This window comes from Leptonychotes weddellii, chromosome 6 (assembly GCF_054177405.1).
Source record: "Leptonychotes weddellii isolate Sample4059 chromosome 6, ASM5417740v2, whole genome shotgun sequence".
NCBI classification, from domain to species: Eukaryota; Metazoa; Chordata; class Mammalia; order Carnivora; family Phocidae; genus Leptonychotes; species Leptonychotes weddellii.
In genome coordinates this window covers 137,451,110-137,470,741 of record NC_138374.1, presented here as the reverse complement: position 1 = coordinate 137,470,741, position 19,632 = coordinate 137,451,110, and the positions used below count along the sequence as shown (strand labels likewise).

At 59.2% G+C, this 19,632-nt stretch overlaps 4 protein-coding genes across 8 annotated transcripts in view; 1 reads left to right on the top strand and 3 right to left on the bottom strand.

The window, feature by feature from the left end:
• Positions 1-2,150, bottom strand: part of PBXIP1 (PBX homeobox interacting protein 1) — a 9,264-nt gene extending 7,114 nt beyond the window's left edge. Inside the window, exons 1-2 of the mRNA XM_081823233.1 lie at positions 2,135-2,150; positions 800-879 (exon numbers count right to left, since the gene is read on the bottom strand). Of these exons, the coding sequence (XP_081679359.1) occupies positions 800-879; positions 2,135-2,150 (96 nt within the window). The remainder of the gene's footprint in view (positions 1-799; positions 880-2,134) is intronic.
• Positions 1,657-5,575, bottom strand: PYGO2 (pygopus family PHD finger 2). Of its 2 annotated transcripts, none has more exons than XM_006734818.3 (3): positions 5,291-5,575; positions 4,914-4,963; positions 1,657-4,322 (listed from the first exon to the last, which is right to left on the bottom strand). In XM_006734818.3, the coding sequence occupies exons 1-3, from the start codon at positions 5,391-5,393 to the stop codon at positions 3,255-3,257; spliced, it is 1,221 nt and encodes a 406-aa protein (XP_006734881.3). In that variant the 5' UTR covers positions 5,394-5,575; the 3' UTR covers positions 1,657-3,254. The 2 variants fall into 2 exon arrangements, with proteins under 2 accessions (XP_006734881.3, XP_081681644.1); XM_081825518.1 differs by lacking the exon at positions 5,291-5,575 and adding an exon at positions 5,076-5,173.
• Positions 5,576-5,773: 198 nt separating this feature from the next.
• SHC1 (SHC adaptor protein 1) lies at positions 5,774-15,702 on the bottom strand. Of its 3 annotated transcripts, XM_006734817.3 has the most exons (13): positions 15,548-15,702; positions 12,078-12,245; positions 11,412-11,482; positions 10,829-10,892; positions 10,583-10,702; positions 10,288-10,341; positions 10,062-10,113; positions 9,787-9,913; positions 8,859-9,057; positions 8,695-8,764; positions 8,481-8,615; positions 8,085-8,323; positions 5,774-7,340 (listed from the first exon to the last, which is right to left on the bottom strand). In XM_006734817.3, exons 2-13 carry the CDS (start codon positions 12,240-12,242, stop codon positions 7,212-7,214), a joined length of 1,425 nt encoding a protein of 474 aa, XP_006734880.1. In that variant the 5' UTR covers positions 12,243-12,245; positions 15,548-15,702; the 3' UTR covers positions 5,774-7,211. The 3 variants fall into 3 exon arrangements, with proteins under 3 accessions (XP_006734880.1, XP_006734879.1, XP_030885590.1); XM_006734816.3 differs by lacking the exon at positions 15,548-15,702 and having other exon boundaries at positions 8,481-8,612; positions 12,078-12,904; XM_031029730.2 differs by lacking the exon at positions 15,548-15,702 and having other exon boundaries at positions 12,078-12,900.
• Positions 15,703-15,956: 254 nt separating this feature from the next.
• Positions 15,957-19,048, top strand: CKS1B (CDC28 protein kinase regulatory subunit 1B). 2 transcript variants are annotated; one of them, XM_081825519.1, is made up of 3 exons: positions 15,957-16,112; positions 17,809-17,936; positions 18,191-18,515. In XM_081825519.1, the coding sequence occupies exons 1-3, from the start codon at positions 16,054-16,056 to the stop codon at positions 18,268-18,270; spliced, it is 267 nt and encodes an 88-aa protein (XP_081681645.1). In that variant the 5' UTR covers positions 15,957-16,053; the 3' UTR covers positions 18,271-18,515. The 2 variants fall into 2 exon arrangements, with proteins under 2 accessions (XP_081681645.1, XP_006734877.1); XM_006734814.3 differs by lacking the exon at positions 18,191-18,515 and adding an exon at positions 18,533-19,048 and having other exon boundaries at positions 15,958-16,112.
• The last annotated feature ends 584 nt before the right edge of the window (positions 19,049-19,632 follow it).

Sequence of the window (19,632 nt, the reverse complement as noted above, 5' to 3'; positions counted from 1 at the left end):
CCCCCCCCCCCCCCCGTCCCCAGTTGCTGGTCCCAGAGTGGCCGCTCCTCCCCACAGGCACACACTGGACTGTCATCATCCCCCGCCCCCCTCCGGTCCCCCGTCGCTGCGTGTGACTGCTAACAGGTGGTGGCAGGAAGGAAGTGGCAGCAGCTTGGGCCGAAGTCCCTGTTTATCCCTGGCTGTGTACAGCCTGCTCGGGTCCTCCAGAACCAGGCACCATGGCAACCAGGGTGATGTCAGACCCCCCGTCTCCATGGAAACCAGCCACGGTATCTGGGTCAAGAAGACAAACACTTCGGAGACCCAAACAGGAGACAGCCTGGAAGCCCTACACTCAGGGTCCCAAACTCGGCTCCCTCCCTCGCCGCCGAGTCCGTCCCAGATGCCACAAGCTAGCCCCGCGCTCCCCGGCCCGCAGCTCCTTGCCTTATTAGGAAGTTGCTTCCTCGGTCTAACCTCCTCCCCTCCCCGCGCTGCTTCCAGAGCTCTTTCTCGCCGACCTCTCCGCCTCCACCCCCTCCCCACTCGCAGTCCGGCAGGATCCAACAAAAACACACTTTCAGGCTTGTCGGGCACTTCTGCCATGTCTAGAAGACAGCCAAAGGGGGAGCTCTCCCCCTCTGGCTAGCTGCACTCAGCCCCTCCAAGAGTGGCTCCCCCAAACCTGTAAAGCGGAGGAGCCGCAGGAGCCCGCCCGGGGCGCCCCCCCACCGCGGCCCAGCGGCGAAGCGCACGCCCGGCTGCGCGCCCCGGTCCCGCGGCGGGTCCGGAGGGCCCCCGCCCCGTAGGGCCTCACCTGCCCGCGCCTTCGGTCTTCACCCGACCTGTGGCTGCCGCCCCGGGTGTCCAGCCCCGGGAGGGAGGGAGGGAGGGAGGCTCACGTGACTGGGGCTGGCCAATGGAAGGCCAACTTCCCTGAGGGGGCGGAAACTTTCGGCCAATAAGAGCTGGAGTTGAGAGGCGGGGCCGGGGAGGAGGACCTGCACAGGCCCCGGACCGCGGCTGACCTCCCGGGGACTGACTGCGCTTGCCGCAAACTGCATTCGGGTCACCTCCCCTCCTTTCCCGGCGTCTGGACAGTTTCTAGAGGGAAGACCCAACTGAAAGGCAGAGGCACCTCCCGAGACAGAGGGCCAAGGTCGACCGTAGGACAGACAGACAGACACAGCTGCAGGATGGGGGAGGGGGCACGGCGAGCCGAGGGTTGGAAATAGCTCTCCCGCCGTTCTCCCCCAGCTCCCGTGCAGCGGCAAGGTGCCACTGCTACTCTTCTAAAAGGGGAGGGGTGGGGGTCTGGGAAGCGTCCCCAAATGCAATCTGCTGGACCAGGGGCAGCCCCTTCCCACTACACTTTACCGGGAGTGCGGGGGGGGGGGGTGCTAAACCCGGAAGCACTAACGGCACTTGTCCCCGAGGCCCTGGCTGCAGGCCTGGCCCAGGAATGTGCCCAGAAAGGAAACGCGTTCTCACTCCGGGACTCAGGGGTAGGGGTGGCGCACTCGGGCCTCCCTTGGCTCCTCGACTAGTACCAGGATCAGTTCAGGGGCCCGCCGCCAGGAACCCTGGGGCACATACCTATCCTCACCCCTCAAGCATCCTCCCCACCGGTGAGAGGCTCACTCCAACCTTTATGCGCAGAAACAGCAGGAGTCCTTGTATGGATTTTCAAGTCCTTTTATTAAGCCAACCGTACAAAAGACCCCCACCACATCTCTGCCACCCCCATTTTCTTCCAAAAAGTAGTGGGGAGAGAGAGAGGATTGAGCAGACCCCTCCCCCAGGAGCCACTTAAAAAAGGCAGAGATGGGGGGCAGGGGAGGAAGACATCACAAAAATATCAACAGATAAAAGAGGGGCAACAGAACCACAAACACAACACAAAGCTGGGGGGGGAGTGGGCTGGACACTGGAAGAGAGAAGCCCTGAACCCCCTCCCTTCTTTCCCACAGCCTCAAGCCGCTGCCCCACCTGGGCAGGCAAATGCGCTCTGCAGTACATTTGCTAAGTCTTCACAGGCTAGGGTCCCCAGAGAAGCGGCCAGGGGACCACCAGCTCCTCTGGGCCACGCCTGTGCCTGCCTTCCCCACCCCACTGAGGAATGTGTGCTTGAGCTGCAGTGCGGGGCTCCTACCAGGCCCTGGGCCCATCTCTGGCAGGCAGTGCCTGAAAAATAAAATATGAACACATAAAGCCCAGTGCAGGCCTCTGGCTGAGAGGAAAAACTGCTAATCACCCGGCCCAAGATACACAGAAGGGCAGGGAAAGAGAAGCAAAACACACCCAGACCCTGGACTGCATCTCAGGACCACAGCAATGGCCGTCCCGCCACCTCCCTCCCCCACGGGCTGGGACAGGGATCCTTCGATCAGGAGATGAGGTATAAGGGTTCTGTGCCTTTCCAGGCTTTCCTTCAATCGAGCCAAAGAGGCAGAGGAATACAGGGGCCAAAAGCTCTAGATCACCGCGGACCGGACCGTGCAACAAACGGGCGAGGCAGGGAGGGCCATGCGAGCAGAGTCCACGTTCCAGGACAGTCTGAACTTCAAATATCCCGGTCTGTCAGACCGCATATCCCAATTTTTGGCAAAAATATGGTCATTAGGAGAAAAGGCCAAGAGAGGCTGAGAAAGGGCCAGCGGCTTTGGTATGAGGGACACATGTCCGGACATCATCTCTTACCCACAGTCTTGAAGCCCCAAATCACCAAGAAACTGCCCCAGCCAAAAGCTCTCCTGCTTCTTCAAGCTATTTGGTTCTCTGAAGGGGTAGCACTTGGGTAGGTCTTAGGAGGAGGCAAGGGGAGGGTGAGAAAAAGGAAAATTCCCCATTTATTCCCTAAAGCTGTCTCCTAAAGCCCATGAAAAGGCTACTGCCGGGATGGGACCCCAACTCCTCTGGCCACTCCACACACTAAGGCTGCAGCCGTGGGACGAGCTAGGAGTGTCAGGCACAGGTGCTGGGGCGTCCATCGTCTGCCCGAGGAGACCCCCGCCCTCCAGATCTTCCTCCAGCCTCTCTTCTCCTGCAGCCACACCCCTCGGCCTTCGGGGACTGGAGCCACCACAATGCTCGGCAGGGCTTTGGTTCCCTGGATCTCTGTTGATCTCAACGTGTACGTGTAAGTTTCCAGAAAAGTGAGCAATCCAGGCTCTTCTGCCTGCCCACCTCAGTTCCTTCTCTGCCCCCAGGAGCCACTGTGTTTCTGCCCCATGGGGACGGGAAGCCAGTGGAAACCATCCCCCTGGTCGGCATCACCCATCGTTAGCAGCCACCAGCTGCCCCACACCCTCACGGATGTACACAGACTGGATCTCCTTGGTCTTGAGGCAGAGATCGCAAGCCCAGACGGCGGAGGCCTCGGTGGTCAGCAGCCCGTACGCGCTCTCGGTCATGCCCGTACACTCACGGTGGAACCACTTCTGGCAGGAGGCCTCACACAGGATGGCGTCCTGGTCATCGTTCACCTCACTGCGACAGGCGCCACACGGGTACACCAGGCCTGGGGGAGGCTGAGGTCCTGAGCCCCCACCCGCCTTGCTGGGGGGTGCCAGGCTGTTGGCATCTGGAGTTCCCCCACCCCGCCCACTGCTGTTTGGGGGGAAACTGGGCTGATTCCCATTAACAGCAGCGGCTGGGGAGCCTGAGTGAGGCTCCTGGGGAAAAGCAGTGGGAGCGGGTGGGTTCAGAGGCTTTCCCCCATCCTCACCACCAGGGCCAGGAAAGCCAGGGTCCGGGCCAGGGAAGGGACTTGTGTTGGGGGGCAGGCTGGGGAGCCCCTGACCAGGTCTCTGGAGAGGAGAAGGGCCAAAAGGTGCTCCCGGCTGGGCAAAGCGTTGGGGGAGAGAAGGGGGGCCCAGCTCCCCTCTGGGAGGTTGTCCCATGGTGGGTGAGATCATGGGGCCAAATCCCCCCACCGGGCCTGGCATCATCTGCCCACCAGGAGGGCTGAAGTTCTGACCCAGAGGCTGGTTGAAGGGTTGGCTAGGAAAGTTCATGTTGCCTGGGGGTGGGTAGCCGGGGCCCTGGGGGGGCATGTTGAAAGCAGGGCCCATAGGGTTGGGAGGAAAAGGGGGGGGCTGTCGACGAAGGGGCTGGGGGCCCCCTCCACCCCCAGTGCTGTAGCCTGGAGGTACCTGGCCTGCCATGCCCCCCTGTACACGGAAGCCTCCAAAGGGGACAGGACTGCCAAGGAATGGAGGGGCCGCGCCCCCCACCTTAGGGGCTCCGAAGTCATCCTCGAAAGGGTTGGATGCAACCAGGTGATCCACCATGGGAGTCGGGGGTGGCGCAAACTCCGTCAGATGTGAGTATGCAGGGCCCTAGTGGGGAACAGATGAGGCAAAGAGGTTCATGGGGGGGAAACACACAGCTAAAAACCAGGAGAGCAGCAGAAACACAGAACGTGTTCTGGACGCTCCTGTCGGCCAGCTCGGATGTAAATCGAGACAGACCTCAGACCGTAATAGAGAAACAGAGGGTGGAGAAAGCAGGCACAACTGTGCCGAATGCTAGCTCTGACGCTGAATAAACTCAAGACCCTTGAGCAGGTGTTCCGCTTCGTCTGTAAAACAGGGACAATGCCTATCTCCCAAAACTGTTAGAGCACCATCAGCACAGAGTGCTGGCGAAGTCATTACCAAAAACCTCGGTAAGTGGTAGCTGTCATCTACAGGGAGGGAACCAGGGCAGGAAACATGGGGGGAGAGGAAGACTCCCGGCCTGACTGAGAAGATCAGCGGTCCCGCGGTCCCGCGGTCCCACGGCCTGACGGCGCCCCCCGCCCGCTTGTTAGGAAGTGGAGGGAAAAGGCCAGAGCAAAGCAGCTTTCTCTTCGCCCCGCACCTGAGGCAAGATACACACCCACTGCAGCGGGGGCACGAACGAGCCCCCCACCACCAAGCCGCACTCACCTGAGTGTTGGACTTCCTTCGCTTCTTCTCCGGGCTCTTCATCTGCAGACCTGGAAGCGCACCAGAAGGCGGACACAAACACGTTTCCCTGAGGCTGCCCCAGCGCCAGGGCCCCGGACGCGCCTGGAGCAGCTCTTCTAGCTCGGACAGGCGCTCGCTCACCGACTCAACCAATACGAACAAAGGTGCCACACGAGACACGCCGCGCGACCACACTCTCGGCCGCCTCTTCCTTTAAACGACACACCGCCCCTCCGACCCCCCGGCGGCTCCCAACCCCGGCGTCCTCCATCTCGGACACCCGACCCCCGCCCCTCCCGCCCGAGCCTCCCGTCGGGCCCCCGGCCCCCGAGGGCCCAGCCCCTCGGCGCTCTCACCGGCCTTGCCCTGCTTCCTCCCGGTGCCGGGCGGCGCAGGGGGCGGTGCGGGGCCGCCACCTCCCTCCAGCTTGTCCGGTGGGGGCGGCGCCGAGGCGGCCATGGGGCGGGGGGGCCGGGGTCAGCGGCGGCGGGGGACGGACGCGCCCTCGGGCGGCACCATCGCCGGGAGGGGGGTCGGGGCGCCCGCGGGGAGCGGCCAGACCAGGCGGCGAGGCCGGGGGGGCGAGCGGAGCGCCAGCCGCCAGCCCGCGGCCACACCAGCAGCAGCACCGGCGGCGGCGGCGGCGGCGGCCGGAAGCGGAAGTCGCGCGGACGCCGCCACCGCGCGGCGAGGGGGCGGGGCGTGGGCCGGACCACCCGGCGGCCGCGGGGGTGCGCGGCGCGGGCGGGGAGACGTCCTGCGGGAGGGGCCGCCCCCCGCCCCGACGGGGTGGAAGCGGCGACCGAGCACGGGCAGCAACAGGGACCACGAAGCCGAGGTACAAGAAATAGGGACTTTAATGAAGAGGATTTCCCTTTGGTATAGTGAGGCCCGTGGAGACACCGTGCCAAACGAAACGGAAAGGCCAGGACCGAGACCTACACTCGCAGCGGCAGGACGGGCTCCGGGGCTCCGGGCCGGCGCGGGCGGCCTCTACCAGGGCCTGTCACTGCAGGTGTGAAGCTGCTCACACCCGTGGAGCCTCCCCGCTTCGCTCCGTCTAGTCCTAGCTCACGATCTGCTTCTCAGAGCCCCAGGTCTCTGGTAGAAAAGAGAATGCTGTCGGGCCCAGCTGCCTCAAAGGCTGGGAGGAGGAAAATGCCAATCATTGTAAAAAGGTTTTGAAAAGTCAGAGGTGGCGTGTACACGTAATTGATTATTGTCATTTTGTGCTCAAGATAAGCCATGGAAAACAAGGAAAATAAATCTACAGCCCTAAAATATATGCATATAAAATAAATGCCTTCCCAAATCTACAGATGGTATTTGGGGATTGTCTACTGCTTTCGTCTCGATGCCCCCGTTCCTGCCTCCACAAATCCACCTGGGAGAGTTACCAGTTGAGGAGGCCCGAATCCAGTCACCAGCCCCCAACCCCAGTAGGAGGAGGCAGGGACCAATGACTATGCTTTGGCTGTAGAGTATAATATGCATGCAACATTGGGGAGGGGGGAGACGACTTACGAAATGTATATACAGACCCCTTGAGTGAGGCGCCCCCCGCCAGGAGGCACTGAGCAAGGGAGGGGTCCATCCCCCCGCTGGCCAGGAAGGGGAGCTCTGAGGCAATCTCTAAGGGTTGCCTATCCCCAGGGAAAGGGGACAGCTGCCATTCCTGCCTCTGTTCTCCCAACCCAAACTGGAGGGGGTGCTGAGCAAGGAGAGGACAGGGTCCCAGAAGCCAAGTAGGTGTCAGCACCCCCACCCTCGACCTCAGGGGCTCAAGAACTCTTTGCATAAAATATCTTCAGACCTAGGAGATGGTCAAAGGCACAAAGTTTAACCACTGGGAGGGAGTGTTGTTGAGAGGGGTCCGGGGTACCCTGAGCCCAGGGGTAGACCAAAGGCGTGATTCATTCCCCCTTCCCTGGAAAGGTGATTGCCCCATTAGGCCTTTCTCACTTCAAGGAGGCACGCTGCCTAGGCCTCAAGCACCCGCCTTCTTGGGGAAGGGGGTATCAGATTGGCACAGGAAAGGCCCAGGGAAGGGAGCCACTCTGTACAGTAATACTTTGGTAAGGTTCGGGGAGAAACAGGATTCTACCCCAGGCTTCTGACAAACCCTCTCATTTGGCTGGACGCTGAACTGTGTCCACACCATCCCTGGCTCCAACGCGAGGCCAAGCCCACAGAACACTCCCAAATGAGGTCCTGAGAATCAAGGAATAGGGTGGAAGGGGTGGGAGGGCCCCTTCGGGGAGAAAGCACTGAGACGGATCACAGCTTCCGCCCCACGGGCTGCTGTAGACAGAGTTCACTGCCCGCAGAGATGATGGGCAAGTGATTGTCCACGTGGTAGCTGATGAGGTGGCTGACACTCTCAAAGCGGTGATCCTTTGTCCGAACCTGAGGAGTCAATTCAGGTGAGGAGTCAAGTAAGACCTCTGCCCCCAGGACTACAGAAACTGGAATATTCAAGGGGGTTGAGCAAGGAGAAAAAGACCGCGACGAGAGTGCTGTCTGTCCAGATCACTGAGGCTTCTCTAGAAAGGAAATCCACAGCTAGCTCTGGAAGTGGGCAGAGAGGACATCAGCCCCAGAAACTGAGAAGCTGGGGGATATCTACTCTCACGACCGAAAAGGTGGCATGTCTCAGAGGAGGACACACACTACGAAGAAGATGGGGAAGGGAGGCTGGGGTTGCTGTAGAAAAGAGCCCAAAGTTAGGAGGGACAGTGGGGCGGGGCAAATAGGCGACAGGACGCCGAGCTGAGCCCTGAGTCTGGAGATGCTGGGGAGGTCCCTGGCTCCTCTTGGAAAAGGAGACTTGGGGTTTCTAGGCTCTAGCCATCCGACACTGGGCATCACCACCTCTCCAGGATGGTTTCCTTGTTTGTCAGAAGAGGGGCTCAGGAAAGCTGAACACCTTCTAGCTCAGATGCAGTCAGGGCTGGGGAATTAAGGACTGAAAGGAACAGAGCTCGGGCTCAGGGGTATGAGAAGGGAAGGACGCCATCCCGCTGGGAAGGGTGCCCATATTCACATGCCAAGCAGGGAAAGTGGGAGGCAGCGAGGGGAGACGCATGGCTATGCAGGAGCCCTTTCTGCCCCCCCCCCCCCCGCCCCAACACACATCCCTGCTCCACTCACCACGCCCTCTGGGTCCACCAGCAGCAGGTGCTTGGGCTGCCCACTCTGCAAGCCAGTGAGCACATACTGTCCTGGCGTGGTCGTGCTCTCCCGCACCAGGAAGTCCCCGTTGAGCTGCAACAGAGCCTCAGCCTCCCGCCGGCTCAGCTTCCCGTGGAACCAGGGCTCCCCTCGGAGCTGCTCAGCCATGGCCACGGCCTGGGCAGGCGGAGGCACCCGAAGGGCATCTTCGAAGGGCTCTGGGGGTTCAGAGAGGGGGCTAAGAGAGGCAGCTGGCACAACACAGGCCAGGACCCAGACCTTCAGGGAGCGGAGGCCTGGAAGGAGAGAGCAGGGCAGAAGAGGAGGACCCGAGTAGAAAGACGGAGATGCAGAAAAGGAGAGAGGAGCACTCACTCATGTCAAAGAGGTCTCGGGGCGTGCTGCCATTGATGGCAGGATTGGGGGGCCCAGCCCCACCCCCTGCTTGCCGGGCCTTGTCTAGGTTCTGGACGTTGACATAGGAAGGATCATCAAAGAGCTCTTTACCTGCTGAGGAAAGGGAGACATCACATGACCCCAGCCCTGCCTCCTGCACCCCTGCCCCTACACCTCCCCACTCCCTTCACACCTGGGCAGGGTGGTGGAGGTGGCATCTGTTTGCGAATTTCTGGGTCTCCCCCGACAGGCTGCCCCACCGGCTGCAGGGACAAAAATAAGATGAGACCAGAAGCCCAAACCGGCCACTCCCATCCCAGGTCCCAGGCCCAGCCCACCTCCATCCAAGTAACTTACCAGCGTTGCTCCCAGGTGGCTGGGGGTCTGGCCAATGGGTGGAGTGGGTCGAGCAGCCCCCAGGGGGGCTCCTTCCCGAAGCCTCATGTCCACCACTCCCCCAAGAGGGGGTTCCTTCCCAGGGAAGTCATTATAGTACTGGTGATCAGGTGGCTCTTCCTCCTCCTCATCCCAAGCTGAGCCATCAAAACCAGCCATCCTGAGAGGAACAGGAGGGAGGGAGGGCACAGACAGTGGCCATGGGCCGGGCACTTCCTGCACGGCGGGCCTGAGGCTGGCTGTTCTCTAGAACAGCCGTTCCATCCTCCCGGGAGCCCTGCAAGGTAGCTATTACCTCCTTCCCCAGTGATAGAAGAGAGATGAGGGTCAGAGGTGGAGAAATTTGCCTGTGGTTTCACAATTAAAGGCTGGCGGAGCTGAGCTGTAACATCAGATTTGATTTTAGAATTCATGCCCTCGATTATCATGCTATCTCCCAACAGGGAGGAGAAGCACAAGGAGGCAAGAAGGGATGTGCTCCAGAATAGTTTAATCTCCTCTAAATACTCAATAGCTACCGGCCTTAAGCTGGGAAAGAAAGGTAGAACTCTCAGGAAAAAGACATCCTCCCTCACCCAAATTCTTGATGGCTCCTACAGGCAGGAAAATGAAAAACTAAGGATGGAGAAATGAATAAGAGAGAGAGACAGGCCGGCAGCGCCGTGGCCCGGCACGCGAGAGGAAGAGCGGGCCTGCAGCAGACAGGGCCTGGCCAGACTTTCCTGACAGCCACAGGAAACGCAAGAATAGCAGGAAGTGGGAAACACGCACACAGGTTATTTTCACCCCCGACCCTCTCTGGGCTCGAGTGTGAGCAGTGGAGCAGACCTGCTTTCTCCGTTCGGGCCTGGGGCCCAGAAGCTGCCCCTCACCCTCCGCACCCGCTCACCTGTCATGAGGGGTGACCAGCTTGGGCGGGTTCCTGAGGTATTGTTTGAAGCGCAACTCGAAGGCCTGGCCGATGGTGCTGATGACATCCTGAGCGAGCCCTTCGGGACACTCCAGGATGTGGCAGGCTGGGGGCACAGCAGAGGCGGCCTGCTGGGAGGAGGCGCGGCCAGGGGCCCTCGTCTTCCCGGCAGGAGCCCCTGCTTAGCTCCCCAGGTCCTGCTCACCTGCCTCTCGGACAGCTGGCCCCACCCAGCGCTCCCCACCGCGCCTCACCTCTCTGATTCACCGGGTCTTTGGCAACATAGGCGACGTACTCAGCTGTGTCCTGGGGTGGGCAGGGTCAGAAGCAGCCCCTTAGCTCAGTTTTACAGCCCACCTCACCCCTGACCCCTACACAACCCAGGCCTTTCCAGACACCACTTCGATCCCAGCACACCCTCTTTTCCAGCTGGTGTGGCCCCTACTCTTCCCACCCCCCCCGCCCTGTTCCCCAACTCACCGGGTCCCCACCGGACGCAAACGAGATAGACTGCATGTGGTGGTTGGCGATGATCTGAGGGTTAGTGCAGGGGACAGAGAAAGGAGGGAACGGCATGGGTCAGGCAGCCCTGCAGCACCTGGGCACCCCCAGCCCTGCCCCACAGCCCTGGAGTGTCAGTCCCACCCTTTTGACTTCTTAGCCCAGGTCCTCCTAAGCTCCTCCTTCCTTCCTGTCTTAGCTCCTGGCCCTGTGACCAGGTCCTGGCTCAGCCCTCCCAACAGTGTTTCTGGCCCCCTCACCCAACCCCACCAACCTGTTTGCAGTCTGCGGCCATAAGGTTGAGGCTGCTGGTGGATACGGTGAGAGTGATTGGCATCCCCGCAAATTTCAGGTTACTCCTCCCCAGGATGGAACTGAGCGGGCGGCTACAGGGCTAGGGAAGGGCCCAAGGATCTCAGAAGCTGGGGGTTCCCCACACCAGGAATCCCCCACCCTCTGCCTTTTGGCCTGCTCCCCCACATTTCCCAGCAGCACACCCAGCCCCATCGGCCCCAGGTACCTTTCTCCTCCTTGTCGCCCCCTTCGCACCAGGCACAGCCTCACACACCAGACTGATGGCCTCCCTGGGGAGAAAGAGGTCCTTAGACCTAGAGCCTGCCTCCCAATCAGCTGGGGCTGCCACAGGGCAGGGGGAGGGGAAGACCAGGCCAGACTCCAGGGGCACTCCAGGCTCTTTGTCGTGGTGGATTGAATTAAGGGCCTTTAATATTTGATGACACGGAGAGGCCACTTCCTGGCTGATTGGGTTAGGGCCTCAGTGGGTCTGGCCCCACCCCCTTCCAGCTACCAAATGTCCCATTCCCTTCCCAAAGGCAGCAGCAACCTTCCACCCACCCTGTTCTATACTCAGGCTCCAGCTGCCGGCTGGCTCTGCTACCTCCCCCACCACTCACAGGACTGGATAAGTAAGAAGGATCCAGACCAGAGGTGCCTCTTTTCATTCAGACTTAGACTCACTCCCCTAACTTTCTTTCAATCCCCTTTACCTAAAGATAAGCCATGGCTAGCAAGCGACCAAGACCCACTCCCCTGCTCCCCTCACTAATCCAGGACTCCCCCCGTCTGCCCCCCTCCCCACTAACCTGGTGACCTGGGTGCGGGTGTTGAAGTCCAAGGCACGCATTGACTGCAGAACCTCCACACAGCCCATGTACTGAGGGAGGGATGGAGGGGGACAAGTCAGCCGCCTCCCCCCACCCCTTCACAAGGAGCCCCGGACCTTTTCCCTATGTGCTCCCTAAAGGAAGAGTAAAGACGAAGAAGTTTTGCTGGCTGCCTGCGGCTACACCCCACTACGTGCAAGATCAGAGGAAAAAGGAGCAGAGGAAAGGGCAAGCTAGGAGGGCCTCGGGCATCTGGGAGGAGAATGTGGGGGGCAGTGACGGGCACTGGGGGTGGGGGGGCGGGAGGGGGGTGGAGTGATATCCCCAGAGGGAGGAGGCTGGGGGACACAATCAAGACTCACTCATTCCAACACTTACTAAGGGCCTGCAATGTGCTGGGCTTTGTGCTAAGCATGGTGGGGGGGGGGAGTGTCACAAGAAGGAAGGGGCCCAGGCAGAGTTGGAAGGGGAGGGGCTGCAGAAGCAGCGAAGAAGCTAGTAAGGTATGAGAAACAGGACCCTTAAACCAAGGGAGGTGCTGGGAAGAGCAGAAAACAAGAGGCTCGGGTAAGGCTGGAGTGAGCAGAGGAACCGGAGGGGTCCGGGAGGGAGGAGGGAGGAGGGAATGGGAGGATGTTCACTCACCCGAACCAGGTAGGAAACCCCGGGTCCCATGACTTTGTCGTTGGGATGCAGCCAGCCCCGCGTGGGCTTATTGACAAAGCTCCCGTGGCGGGTCCACTCCTCGCCCCCCAGCTGGCCCCCTTCCACCCGAGTCCTGCGCCCGCCGCCTCCACTCAGCTTGTTCATGTCCTGGAGGAGGGGCAGGGGGCCTGAGTCTGGCATGGCCGCCCCTACGATCCCCTCCCCATCCTCAGCTGCCCTTCCTGGCTCCCCCTTTGGCCCCGGGCGCCCCCCAGCTGGGTTGGCCAGCTTCAGGTTGCTCATCCGGGGGAAGAAGGAACACAGGGTAGTGGGACTATCATCCCCAGGCAGAGGTGGCAGGATGGGCCCCAGGGACGAGGCCGATGGGGAAGGCAGCTCCTCCGGTGGGGTGGACCCTGAAGCCCCCTCCTCCAGCGATGACAGAGACTCATTCCGAAGTGGGTTGTACTTGGGCTTGGGGGGCAGGAGATCCATGGCTGCTGTGAGAGGGAGGCTGCTGCCCAGCCCGGCCCCCCTGCCAGTCAGGGCAAGGGGGCCAGGCAGGGGGCATCCCCAGGCCCTTAGTCTGACCGGACCTCTATGGCCCAGGGATCTCAAGGATCCTGGGGAGGGTGAGGGACAAGAGGCCCCAGCGGCAGCACCCCCGGCTCAGACCCAGATAGTTTCAGGCCCCATCCCCGCCCAGCGTGGAGCCTCTTCTCTGGCTGAGAAGAGAACAGGCTGGACCCAGAGCTGCCTGGCTCCTCCCCAGGGGCGGAGAGCTAAGGCCAGAGACCAATCCCGAGGACAGTGCTGACTCACAGGCTGTAAGGGGCTAAGCCCCCACCACAGCCCCAGCCTAGAACTCTGGCAGGGATGGAGCTCTCCATGCACCACCCCCCCTCCCGCCCCCAGACAAACCACCAGTAATCTGGGGAGGAGTAAAGTGGGGGTGGGAGGGAAGGATGTAGGAATGAGAAGGAAAGGAGGGAAATAAGAGGAGGTCTGGATCAATCCACACAGGACATGGGCAGGCCAAAGGGAGCAGGAAGCTGCAGGAGGGTAGGGGGAATGAGAGAGGAAACAGAGGGAGCTGGGGGTGGAAAAGGGAGGGGATCCCTGAGCTCAGCACTCTCCTTCCTGTCCTGGTGGAACACTCAAATGCCCCCCTCCTCCAGGCCAGGCCACCCCTAGCAACACCACACAGTCGGGGGGTGGCCCCAGGGAGCCTGGGGCCATTAGCACCCTCTGCTACCACAGCTGTGGACAGGAGGTTAAGAAAAGGGGAAAGGATGGAAGTGGTCCCAGTGGACGCAGAGAGGGACCAAGAGGAAGAGCAAAGCTGGAGAAGTAAAGGGAACGAGGTCCAACCTGGGTGGCGCACCAGGCAGGAACTGGGGCAGAGGACAGGCTGATGGTGCCCTACCACGGCACCCACCATGCCAAGGAGCAGCGGCCCCCAGCCAAGCACTCTTCTGTGCCCCCTTCCACAGGCCGAGTCAGCAAAGCAAGCTGTCAGGAGCGGCTGGGTGGAGAGGTGGCAGGGCTCTGACCCGCCAGACAGGTTCATACCCCTCCTCTTGCAGTGGTGGCTAGGGAAGGCGCAGGTGTCCACCACGGAGCACAGTGCCCCCCAACGACAGGGGCAGAGTCTGGCTGGAGGAGATGGGAGAGTGAAACAATTCTCCAAGAGAAGTGGGGGCTACAGGCCACCGAAGGACAGAGGGGGCAGAAGACAAATCTGTGCCAAGGGTGCCAGGGGTGGGCTGGGGCTGGACACAGGGAACAGCCCCACCGATCCCCTCCACACGAGGCTCCCAGACAGAGCTCTGCTAAAGGGGGCCTTGGAGGAAGGGGCAAAGTCACCAAACAAAAAGTAGTAGAAGATACATACAATCCCCACGGTCACTTTGGGATTACCTATTCTTAAACTCCAGAAGACACAAAGACGCAAACTATAGTCATTGATAATACTAGCATTTAAATCGTGTCAGATACTGTGCTAAACTCTTTCCCCTGGTCTTCGTCACTCCACTTCCTCAGGCCTTCAGCCCTCAGGCCTGGAGAGACTGAGGAAGGGGTTTTGCCCTGGCCTCGCACCGCCCCCTCCTCCCCACACAGGCCAGGACGTCCTCCTCCTGCGGGAGCCCGCACAGTCCAGAGGCAGGGAACAACCAACAGGTGTGGGCGTTTGGAAGGAAAGAAAGAGGAAGTCGGGCTCTTTAAATTTGCATAGGAAAGGAGCTTGCCTACTGTGAGTCGGGGTGGCTGGGTGTGGGGGAGAAGCTGCTCGTGGCTTCTCGGCCCAGCAGGGAGGAGGAGGCAAGTAGCAGGAAATGGCGAAAGCCTCGGGAATGTTTCCAGAAGGGAAGGCTGGGCGAGCGGGACCAGAAGGAATGCCCAGACAAGAACTCTGGTTAGGGGGCGGAGAAGAGCCAAAGAAACGGTGGAGGCTGGGGAGTCCCTTCCAAAAAAAAAAAAAAAAAAATCAAACAGCAAAAAGGTCACTGTCCCCTCCACCCACGCCAAGCCACCGTTTTCTAGCAGCAGAGAACTTTCGCCCCTGTCGCACCCGCAGGTCACACGCCAACAAACCCATGACCCTACCAGGTCCCGAGGTGCAGGTGTGAGACCTACAGCTGTCTCTGGGGGCGGAGTCGGTCCTGAGCAGGGAAACTCCGGGGTTGGGAACCCAGGAGCAAGCCCCTCTCCCCGTCTCGCGCCAAACCCCAAGTCCAGCCCCCTTCCAGCGGGCCCACCCTTGGCAGGGGCAGGGGGAGGTAGAGGGCTGCCTCGGCCCTCGCACTGCTCAGAACCGGGCGGGGCACTTTGACTTCCCACCTGCCGGAGCAGGAGAGCTCGGGAGAGCTGGGCCCGAGGCCCAAGCGAGAAAAGGGAACTCTGCCTGCAAGGGGTTTGGGGACCCAAGACAGCGCTTCTGAGGAGGGGACCCGGGTCCCACTCGGAACGTTCCCGAGGGGGCGTGGCCCCTAGGTCGCGTGCACCGGGGACTTCCAGGCGGCGAGGCCCCCCGCACGGCCCGACGTGGTCAGGGAAGGGGCGGGGCCTCGGGCGGGGCCCCTGGGGAGGCGTGGCCTCCCGCGCCCTGCCTGTCCGCCGAGGGGCGGGGCTCTGGTCTTCTGGGAGATAGGCTTTTTGATGGACCCGTCGCCAGGAGGCGGGGTCTCGGGGAATTGGAAGAACTACCGTCAGGTTTCTTGCAGTAGGGCTTGTGGAAGCATGTCCGGGGGTGGGACTTCCAGGAAAGCTGGGCGGCAGGGTGAGGTCGTGGACAATAAACAGAAAACAAATCGGGGTTCGGGGAGCCCCCTGAAGATGGGGGTGGGACTTCCGGGGAGGGGGTCTCAGGGGGCGGGACTTACAAATGAAGACCGGAAGTAGGGTCCCGGGAGAGGGGTTCCGGGGTGGAGGAGTGGGTCACCTAAGGGGAGGGAGAAGACCCAACTCACCAGGGCCTCATGGAGTCTCCGCACCGCACCGCACCGCGGCTCGATTTGGTTCCGGATCACGCCACTGCCTCCTTAGCTGGCCGTTCCAACTTTCTCCCCGGCCTGGCCTCCTTGAAGAAACTTTATTGCACTCACTTCCGGCCTCACTAACCCCTGACCCTCTACCTCAGCGTCCCTCCTTCAGCCGTCCCACTTTCCCGAATCCGCCAATGGCAGCGCGAGAACGCGCACGGGGGCAGGGATAGCCAATTAGAGGCGTATTTTTTTTTTACCTACGCCAGTCCTTGACGAACGTAAGAAGTACACTCCAATAAGGACTCGAGGAGGAGGAACTCTAAGCCAATCCGAGGCTTGAAGGTGGAGTTGTCCCGCCTTAAATCAAAGGGACCAATAGGAAGCGCGGGCGGCGTGTTTGAAAGCGAGGCCAAAGTGGGTGGGAGCGCGTGCTGCTGGGAGTTGTTTGGAGGTTGGCGGCGCGGGCCTGACGGTCCTCAGACTGAGCGATCATGTCGCACAAACAGATTTACTATTCGGACAAATATGACGACGAGGAGTTCGAGTACCGGTTAGTGCCGGCGCGGGGGCCATAACGAGGTCGTGAACTTTGACAAGTGAGGGCTGAATCGACAGGACCGACGCAAGCGCGAGAGACTCACGGGTCGCGGACGGGGACGATCGCGGGGAGCGCAGGGCGCATGCGCGAGGGCCTGGCGGCGCGGGGGCGCGCAGACCCGGCGAACTCCGAGTCAGCCGGGAGCCGGGCAGCGGGCGGAGGGGGCGTGGCTAGAGTTCTGGCTGACCCCCTCCCCCCTGACGGGGTTCTGGAGCGTTCTCTGAGCTTTCCCCGGCATGTCGAGCTTTGCCTTGGGGAGCCTGCTGCGAAGAGGTGGCCGCAGCGGCGCTGGAGGAGTCCTGGAAAGGGGGCGTGGGCGTGCGGGCTTGTTGCGGGGAGGGCTTGGAGGAAAGACGGCGGGGGCCTGCCAGGTGCCCCGGTGAGGTCTGATCCGGCGTCGGGGTGCCGCAGGCTCGGGAGTTGCGCCGCAGCGCGAGCGCAGCCCACGGCCCCTGCCGCCCCCGACCCGAGAGTCGGAGCAGAGCCTGCCGGGCTTCGGGGGGAGGCGGTGGGGCTGTGCTGGGGTCAGGGACCGGTGTGGGGCACAGCACTGGCCGCGGGCTTGCGTCTGGCAGATGCAGCGCCGCGATTCTAGGCCGGAAGATCGCGGGGAGCGGGGATTCTGCCCGAGTCGGCATTCCAGGCGTTCAGTGTGACGCTCACACCGCCTGCCCGGTGGGTGTCTCGCCTTCCACTTTAAAGAACATAGAACGGGAACTTTGCAGGCTCCGGGGACTCGGTGTGTGCTGACCCATACGGGACCGTGGGCCCGTTAGCTTTCTTTTCCACGTCTGAACTGCGCTAACTAAATTCTGTGCTTACCACCTCTTTGCAGGGTTAGGAAGTTGTAAGTCGAGGCGGTGCTGTCTTGGTGGTGGTGCTTGCGAGGGTTTGTTGGGGGGTTTGGGTGTCTGATCTGATTAGGTATTGAAGGCCGTCCCTGTGCCGGGGGCTTGTCCATTCAATGTAAGCCATCTTCACATATTTAGACTAGAATTGTGCCTCTGCGAAGAGTCTCCGCTACTAATACAGAGAGCGTCTAGTATATTTTCACTGAGCGCGATGGAGTCTATCTGGATTAGCCCAATTCATGTCAGAGTAATAATTTTTTACCATGAAAGGAGAAGTCCTTGGTTAGGAGAACATGAGGCTTCCCAAAAGAAGTCTCATGGCAACTCTCTTCAAAGTTAGGATGATGAGATCGAGGGTAGATTTTGGAGGGTGAGACATTTCCATTTCATCCTTTGTGACGGCTCTCCCACACAGCGCTCCATAAGAGGCCTTTCTTCGCAAAACCAATCCTTCTCAAAATTACTTTTAATTATTAACACTGTGTGTGCTATGGGGCTGCCCTTATAGCATTCTAGAGTAATCAGCAGACTGAGCTCCAGGAAGGCAGGAAAACAGGTGCTTGTTCACTTGAGTTAGTCATTAGCCATTAATGTGTGCTTTTTAACATACTTTGGTGAGGATTTACATAATTGGCCTTTATTTCTAGCTGCCTCTACCCCACAATAGATTATATAAACTCCCTACCATCAGAAACCGATTTTTTTCTTTTTTTTGCTCTCAGCTTTGTATGCAAGCTCTTCATACTGCACCCTGTACTGATGTGAATTCTCCCCATCTTTCCATGTTTCTCTTACAGGCATGTCATGTTGCCCAAGGACATCGCCAAGCTGGTCCCTAAAACCCATCTGATGTCTGAATCGGAATGGAGAAATCTTGGCGTTCAGCAGAGTCAGGGATGGGTCCATTACATGATCCACGAACCAGGTTGGTGCGATGTCTGAAAGCAACCATGGAGGGCTCCTTCACTGAGGGAAAGACAGAGTGATGAGATCGTATAACCCAGAGAAATGGGGGGGATGGTAAGGATGCTTTATTGGTTCCTCACCAGCCATCTAGAAAAACTGGAGTGACCAAAAATAAATAAAAGGAAAGTATCTGGGAAGTTCAGAGACAACCTGTCCCTGAAAAACCTCCTTTAATCTTTAGTTCAGTCTGAGTGTGCCCTTTTTTTTCTTAAGGCCACATATACCCTGGTAGAGGTTATGGCCCCTGCATCATTCTCCATCAGAAAGTGAATTCTTGGATGTGTTCCAAATAAGCCAAGGAGAGTATATTTCTTGATAAGACACCAGACCCCAAGCTGCCAGGCAAAACTAATAAAGGCCCCCGGGGGCTGTACAAACATAGCGAGGGAACTGACGCTAACCGCTCTTGGCTTGGCAGACAGGCCCAGCTTGTGGGTCTGCTTCTAAGGCCATATGCTTAAATCTTAATTTAGTCATAAAGATCTGAGTGGGTGATATCTGGGAAGTGCAGAGACCAGTGCGAGCGTGTCTCTTCGATTTCACTCACTCTTTCAGAACCTCACATCTTGTTGTTCCGACGGCCACTGCCCAAGAAGCCGAAGAAATGAAGCTGGCCGCCACTTCCAGCCTCGAGCTTTACACAGCTGTCCTTGCTTGCTAACATCTTCCTGATAACATCATTGTGTTGCCTTCTTGTTTCTCACTTTGATATTTAAAGGATGTTCAGTCCACTGTTTGAATGTGCTGCTGACTGCTTTGCTCGAGCAGAGCTGACAGCACCATGGCCCAGCCAGATGAGCGCTCTTCGGGCTGCAGCCTCAGCTGAGTGTCACCCCAGAAACCATGCTGATCTCTGTACCCAGCAGAACACACTTGGTAGGTGGAGGAAGCATCTGAGAATAAGGCCGTGGCTGTTACAGGGATTGTGTAAACTTGCTGTTTTGTTTTGTTTCTTGCCAGGTGTTGTATGTACGGTGGCTTGTTTCAATATATTGGAAACTTTTCATTTTATTCAAGAAATCTGTTCCATGTTAAAAAGCCTTGATTAAAGAGGAAGTTTTTATAATCTAATTCTTTAATTGTAAAGGTCTTTTTCCCTTCTCAGGGTGAACGTTACACTCAGTATCATGTTTCTGATTATATTCCCTTCGGTTAGATAATGAAGTTCAGCTCTTTGCTGATAATGAGGTTTATTTCAACATTCAGGTAACTGGTTTTTAATCTACTTTAAGCAGACTTTCTGTCAAACGCCTGAAATATATGTTGCTCTTGTTAGCCTGAGGTAGAGGTTACGTAGGGACATCATCTCATCAAAACAAATTAACCATTTCCTACAGTCAGGGATGCTGCCTTTAACGCAGTCATGGTATTTGAAGGGCACAAGAGGGTGCTCCTGTGCCCCACTTCCTGCCCAGCCTAAGGCTCTGGCAGACCTGTGGCCTGTTAACTGTTGGGGGGTGGGGGGGGACACAACAACGTGTGCTGTTTTTTAAGTGGCTGGTGCTGATGCCTAAGTCATTCCTTAGCGATATTGCCTTAATTGGTCTGGGGTGTGGCCTGGATGTGGGAATTTCAAGCATTTTTATGCAGGTAATTGGAGTATTAACCTTTGAGAAAACAGGTGTAAGCTGTAGTTGTTCAAGAAAACATTTCTC

Coding starts and splice junctions, on each gene's coding strand:
- SHC1 (XM_031029730.2), bottom strand. CDS start 12,572: ATGGATCTCCTGCCCCCCAAGCCCAAGTACAACCCACTTCGGAATGAG. Junction 11,483..12,077: donor GGGTTTCCTACCTGGTTCGG/GTGAGTGAACAT, acceptor TCCCTCCCTCAG/TACATGGGCTGTGTGGAGGT. Junction 8,765..8,858: donor GCCACCTGGGAGCAACGCTG/GTAAGTTACTTG, acceptor TTGTCCCTGCAG/CCGGTGGGGCAGCCTGTCGG.
- CKS1B (XM_081825519.1), top strand. CDS start 16,054: ATGTCGCACAAACAGATTTACTATTCGGACAAATATGACGACGAGGAG. Junction 16,113..17,808: donor GACGAGGAGTTCGAGTACCG/GTTAGTGCCGGC, acceptor TTTCTCTTACAG/GCATGTCATGTTGCCCAAGG. Junction 17,937..18,190: donor TTACATGATCCACGAACCAG/GTTGGTGCGATG, acceptor TTTTTTCTTAAG/GCCACATATACCCTGGTAGA.
- PYGO2 (XM_006734818.3), bottom strand. CDS start 5,393: ATGGCCGCCTCGGCGCCGCCCCCACCGGACAAGCTGGAGGGAGGTGGC. Junction 4,964..5,290: donor GAGGAAGCAGGGCAAGGCCG/GTGAGAGCGCCG, acceptor GTGCGCTTCCAG/GTCTGCAGATGAAGAGCCCG. Junction 4,323..4,913: donor GAAGGAAGTCCAACACTCAG/GTGAGTGCGGCT, acceptor GTTCCCCACTAG/GGCCCTGCATACTCACATCT.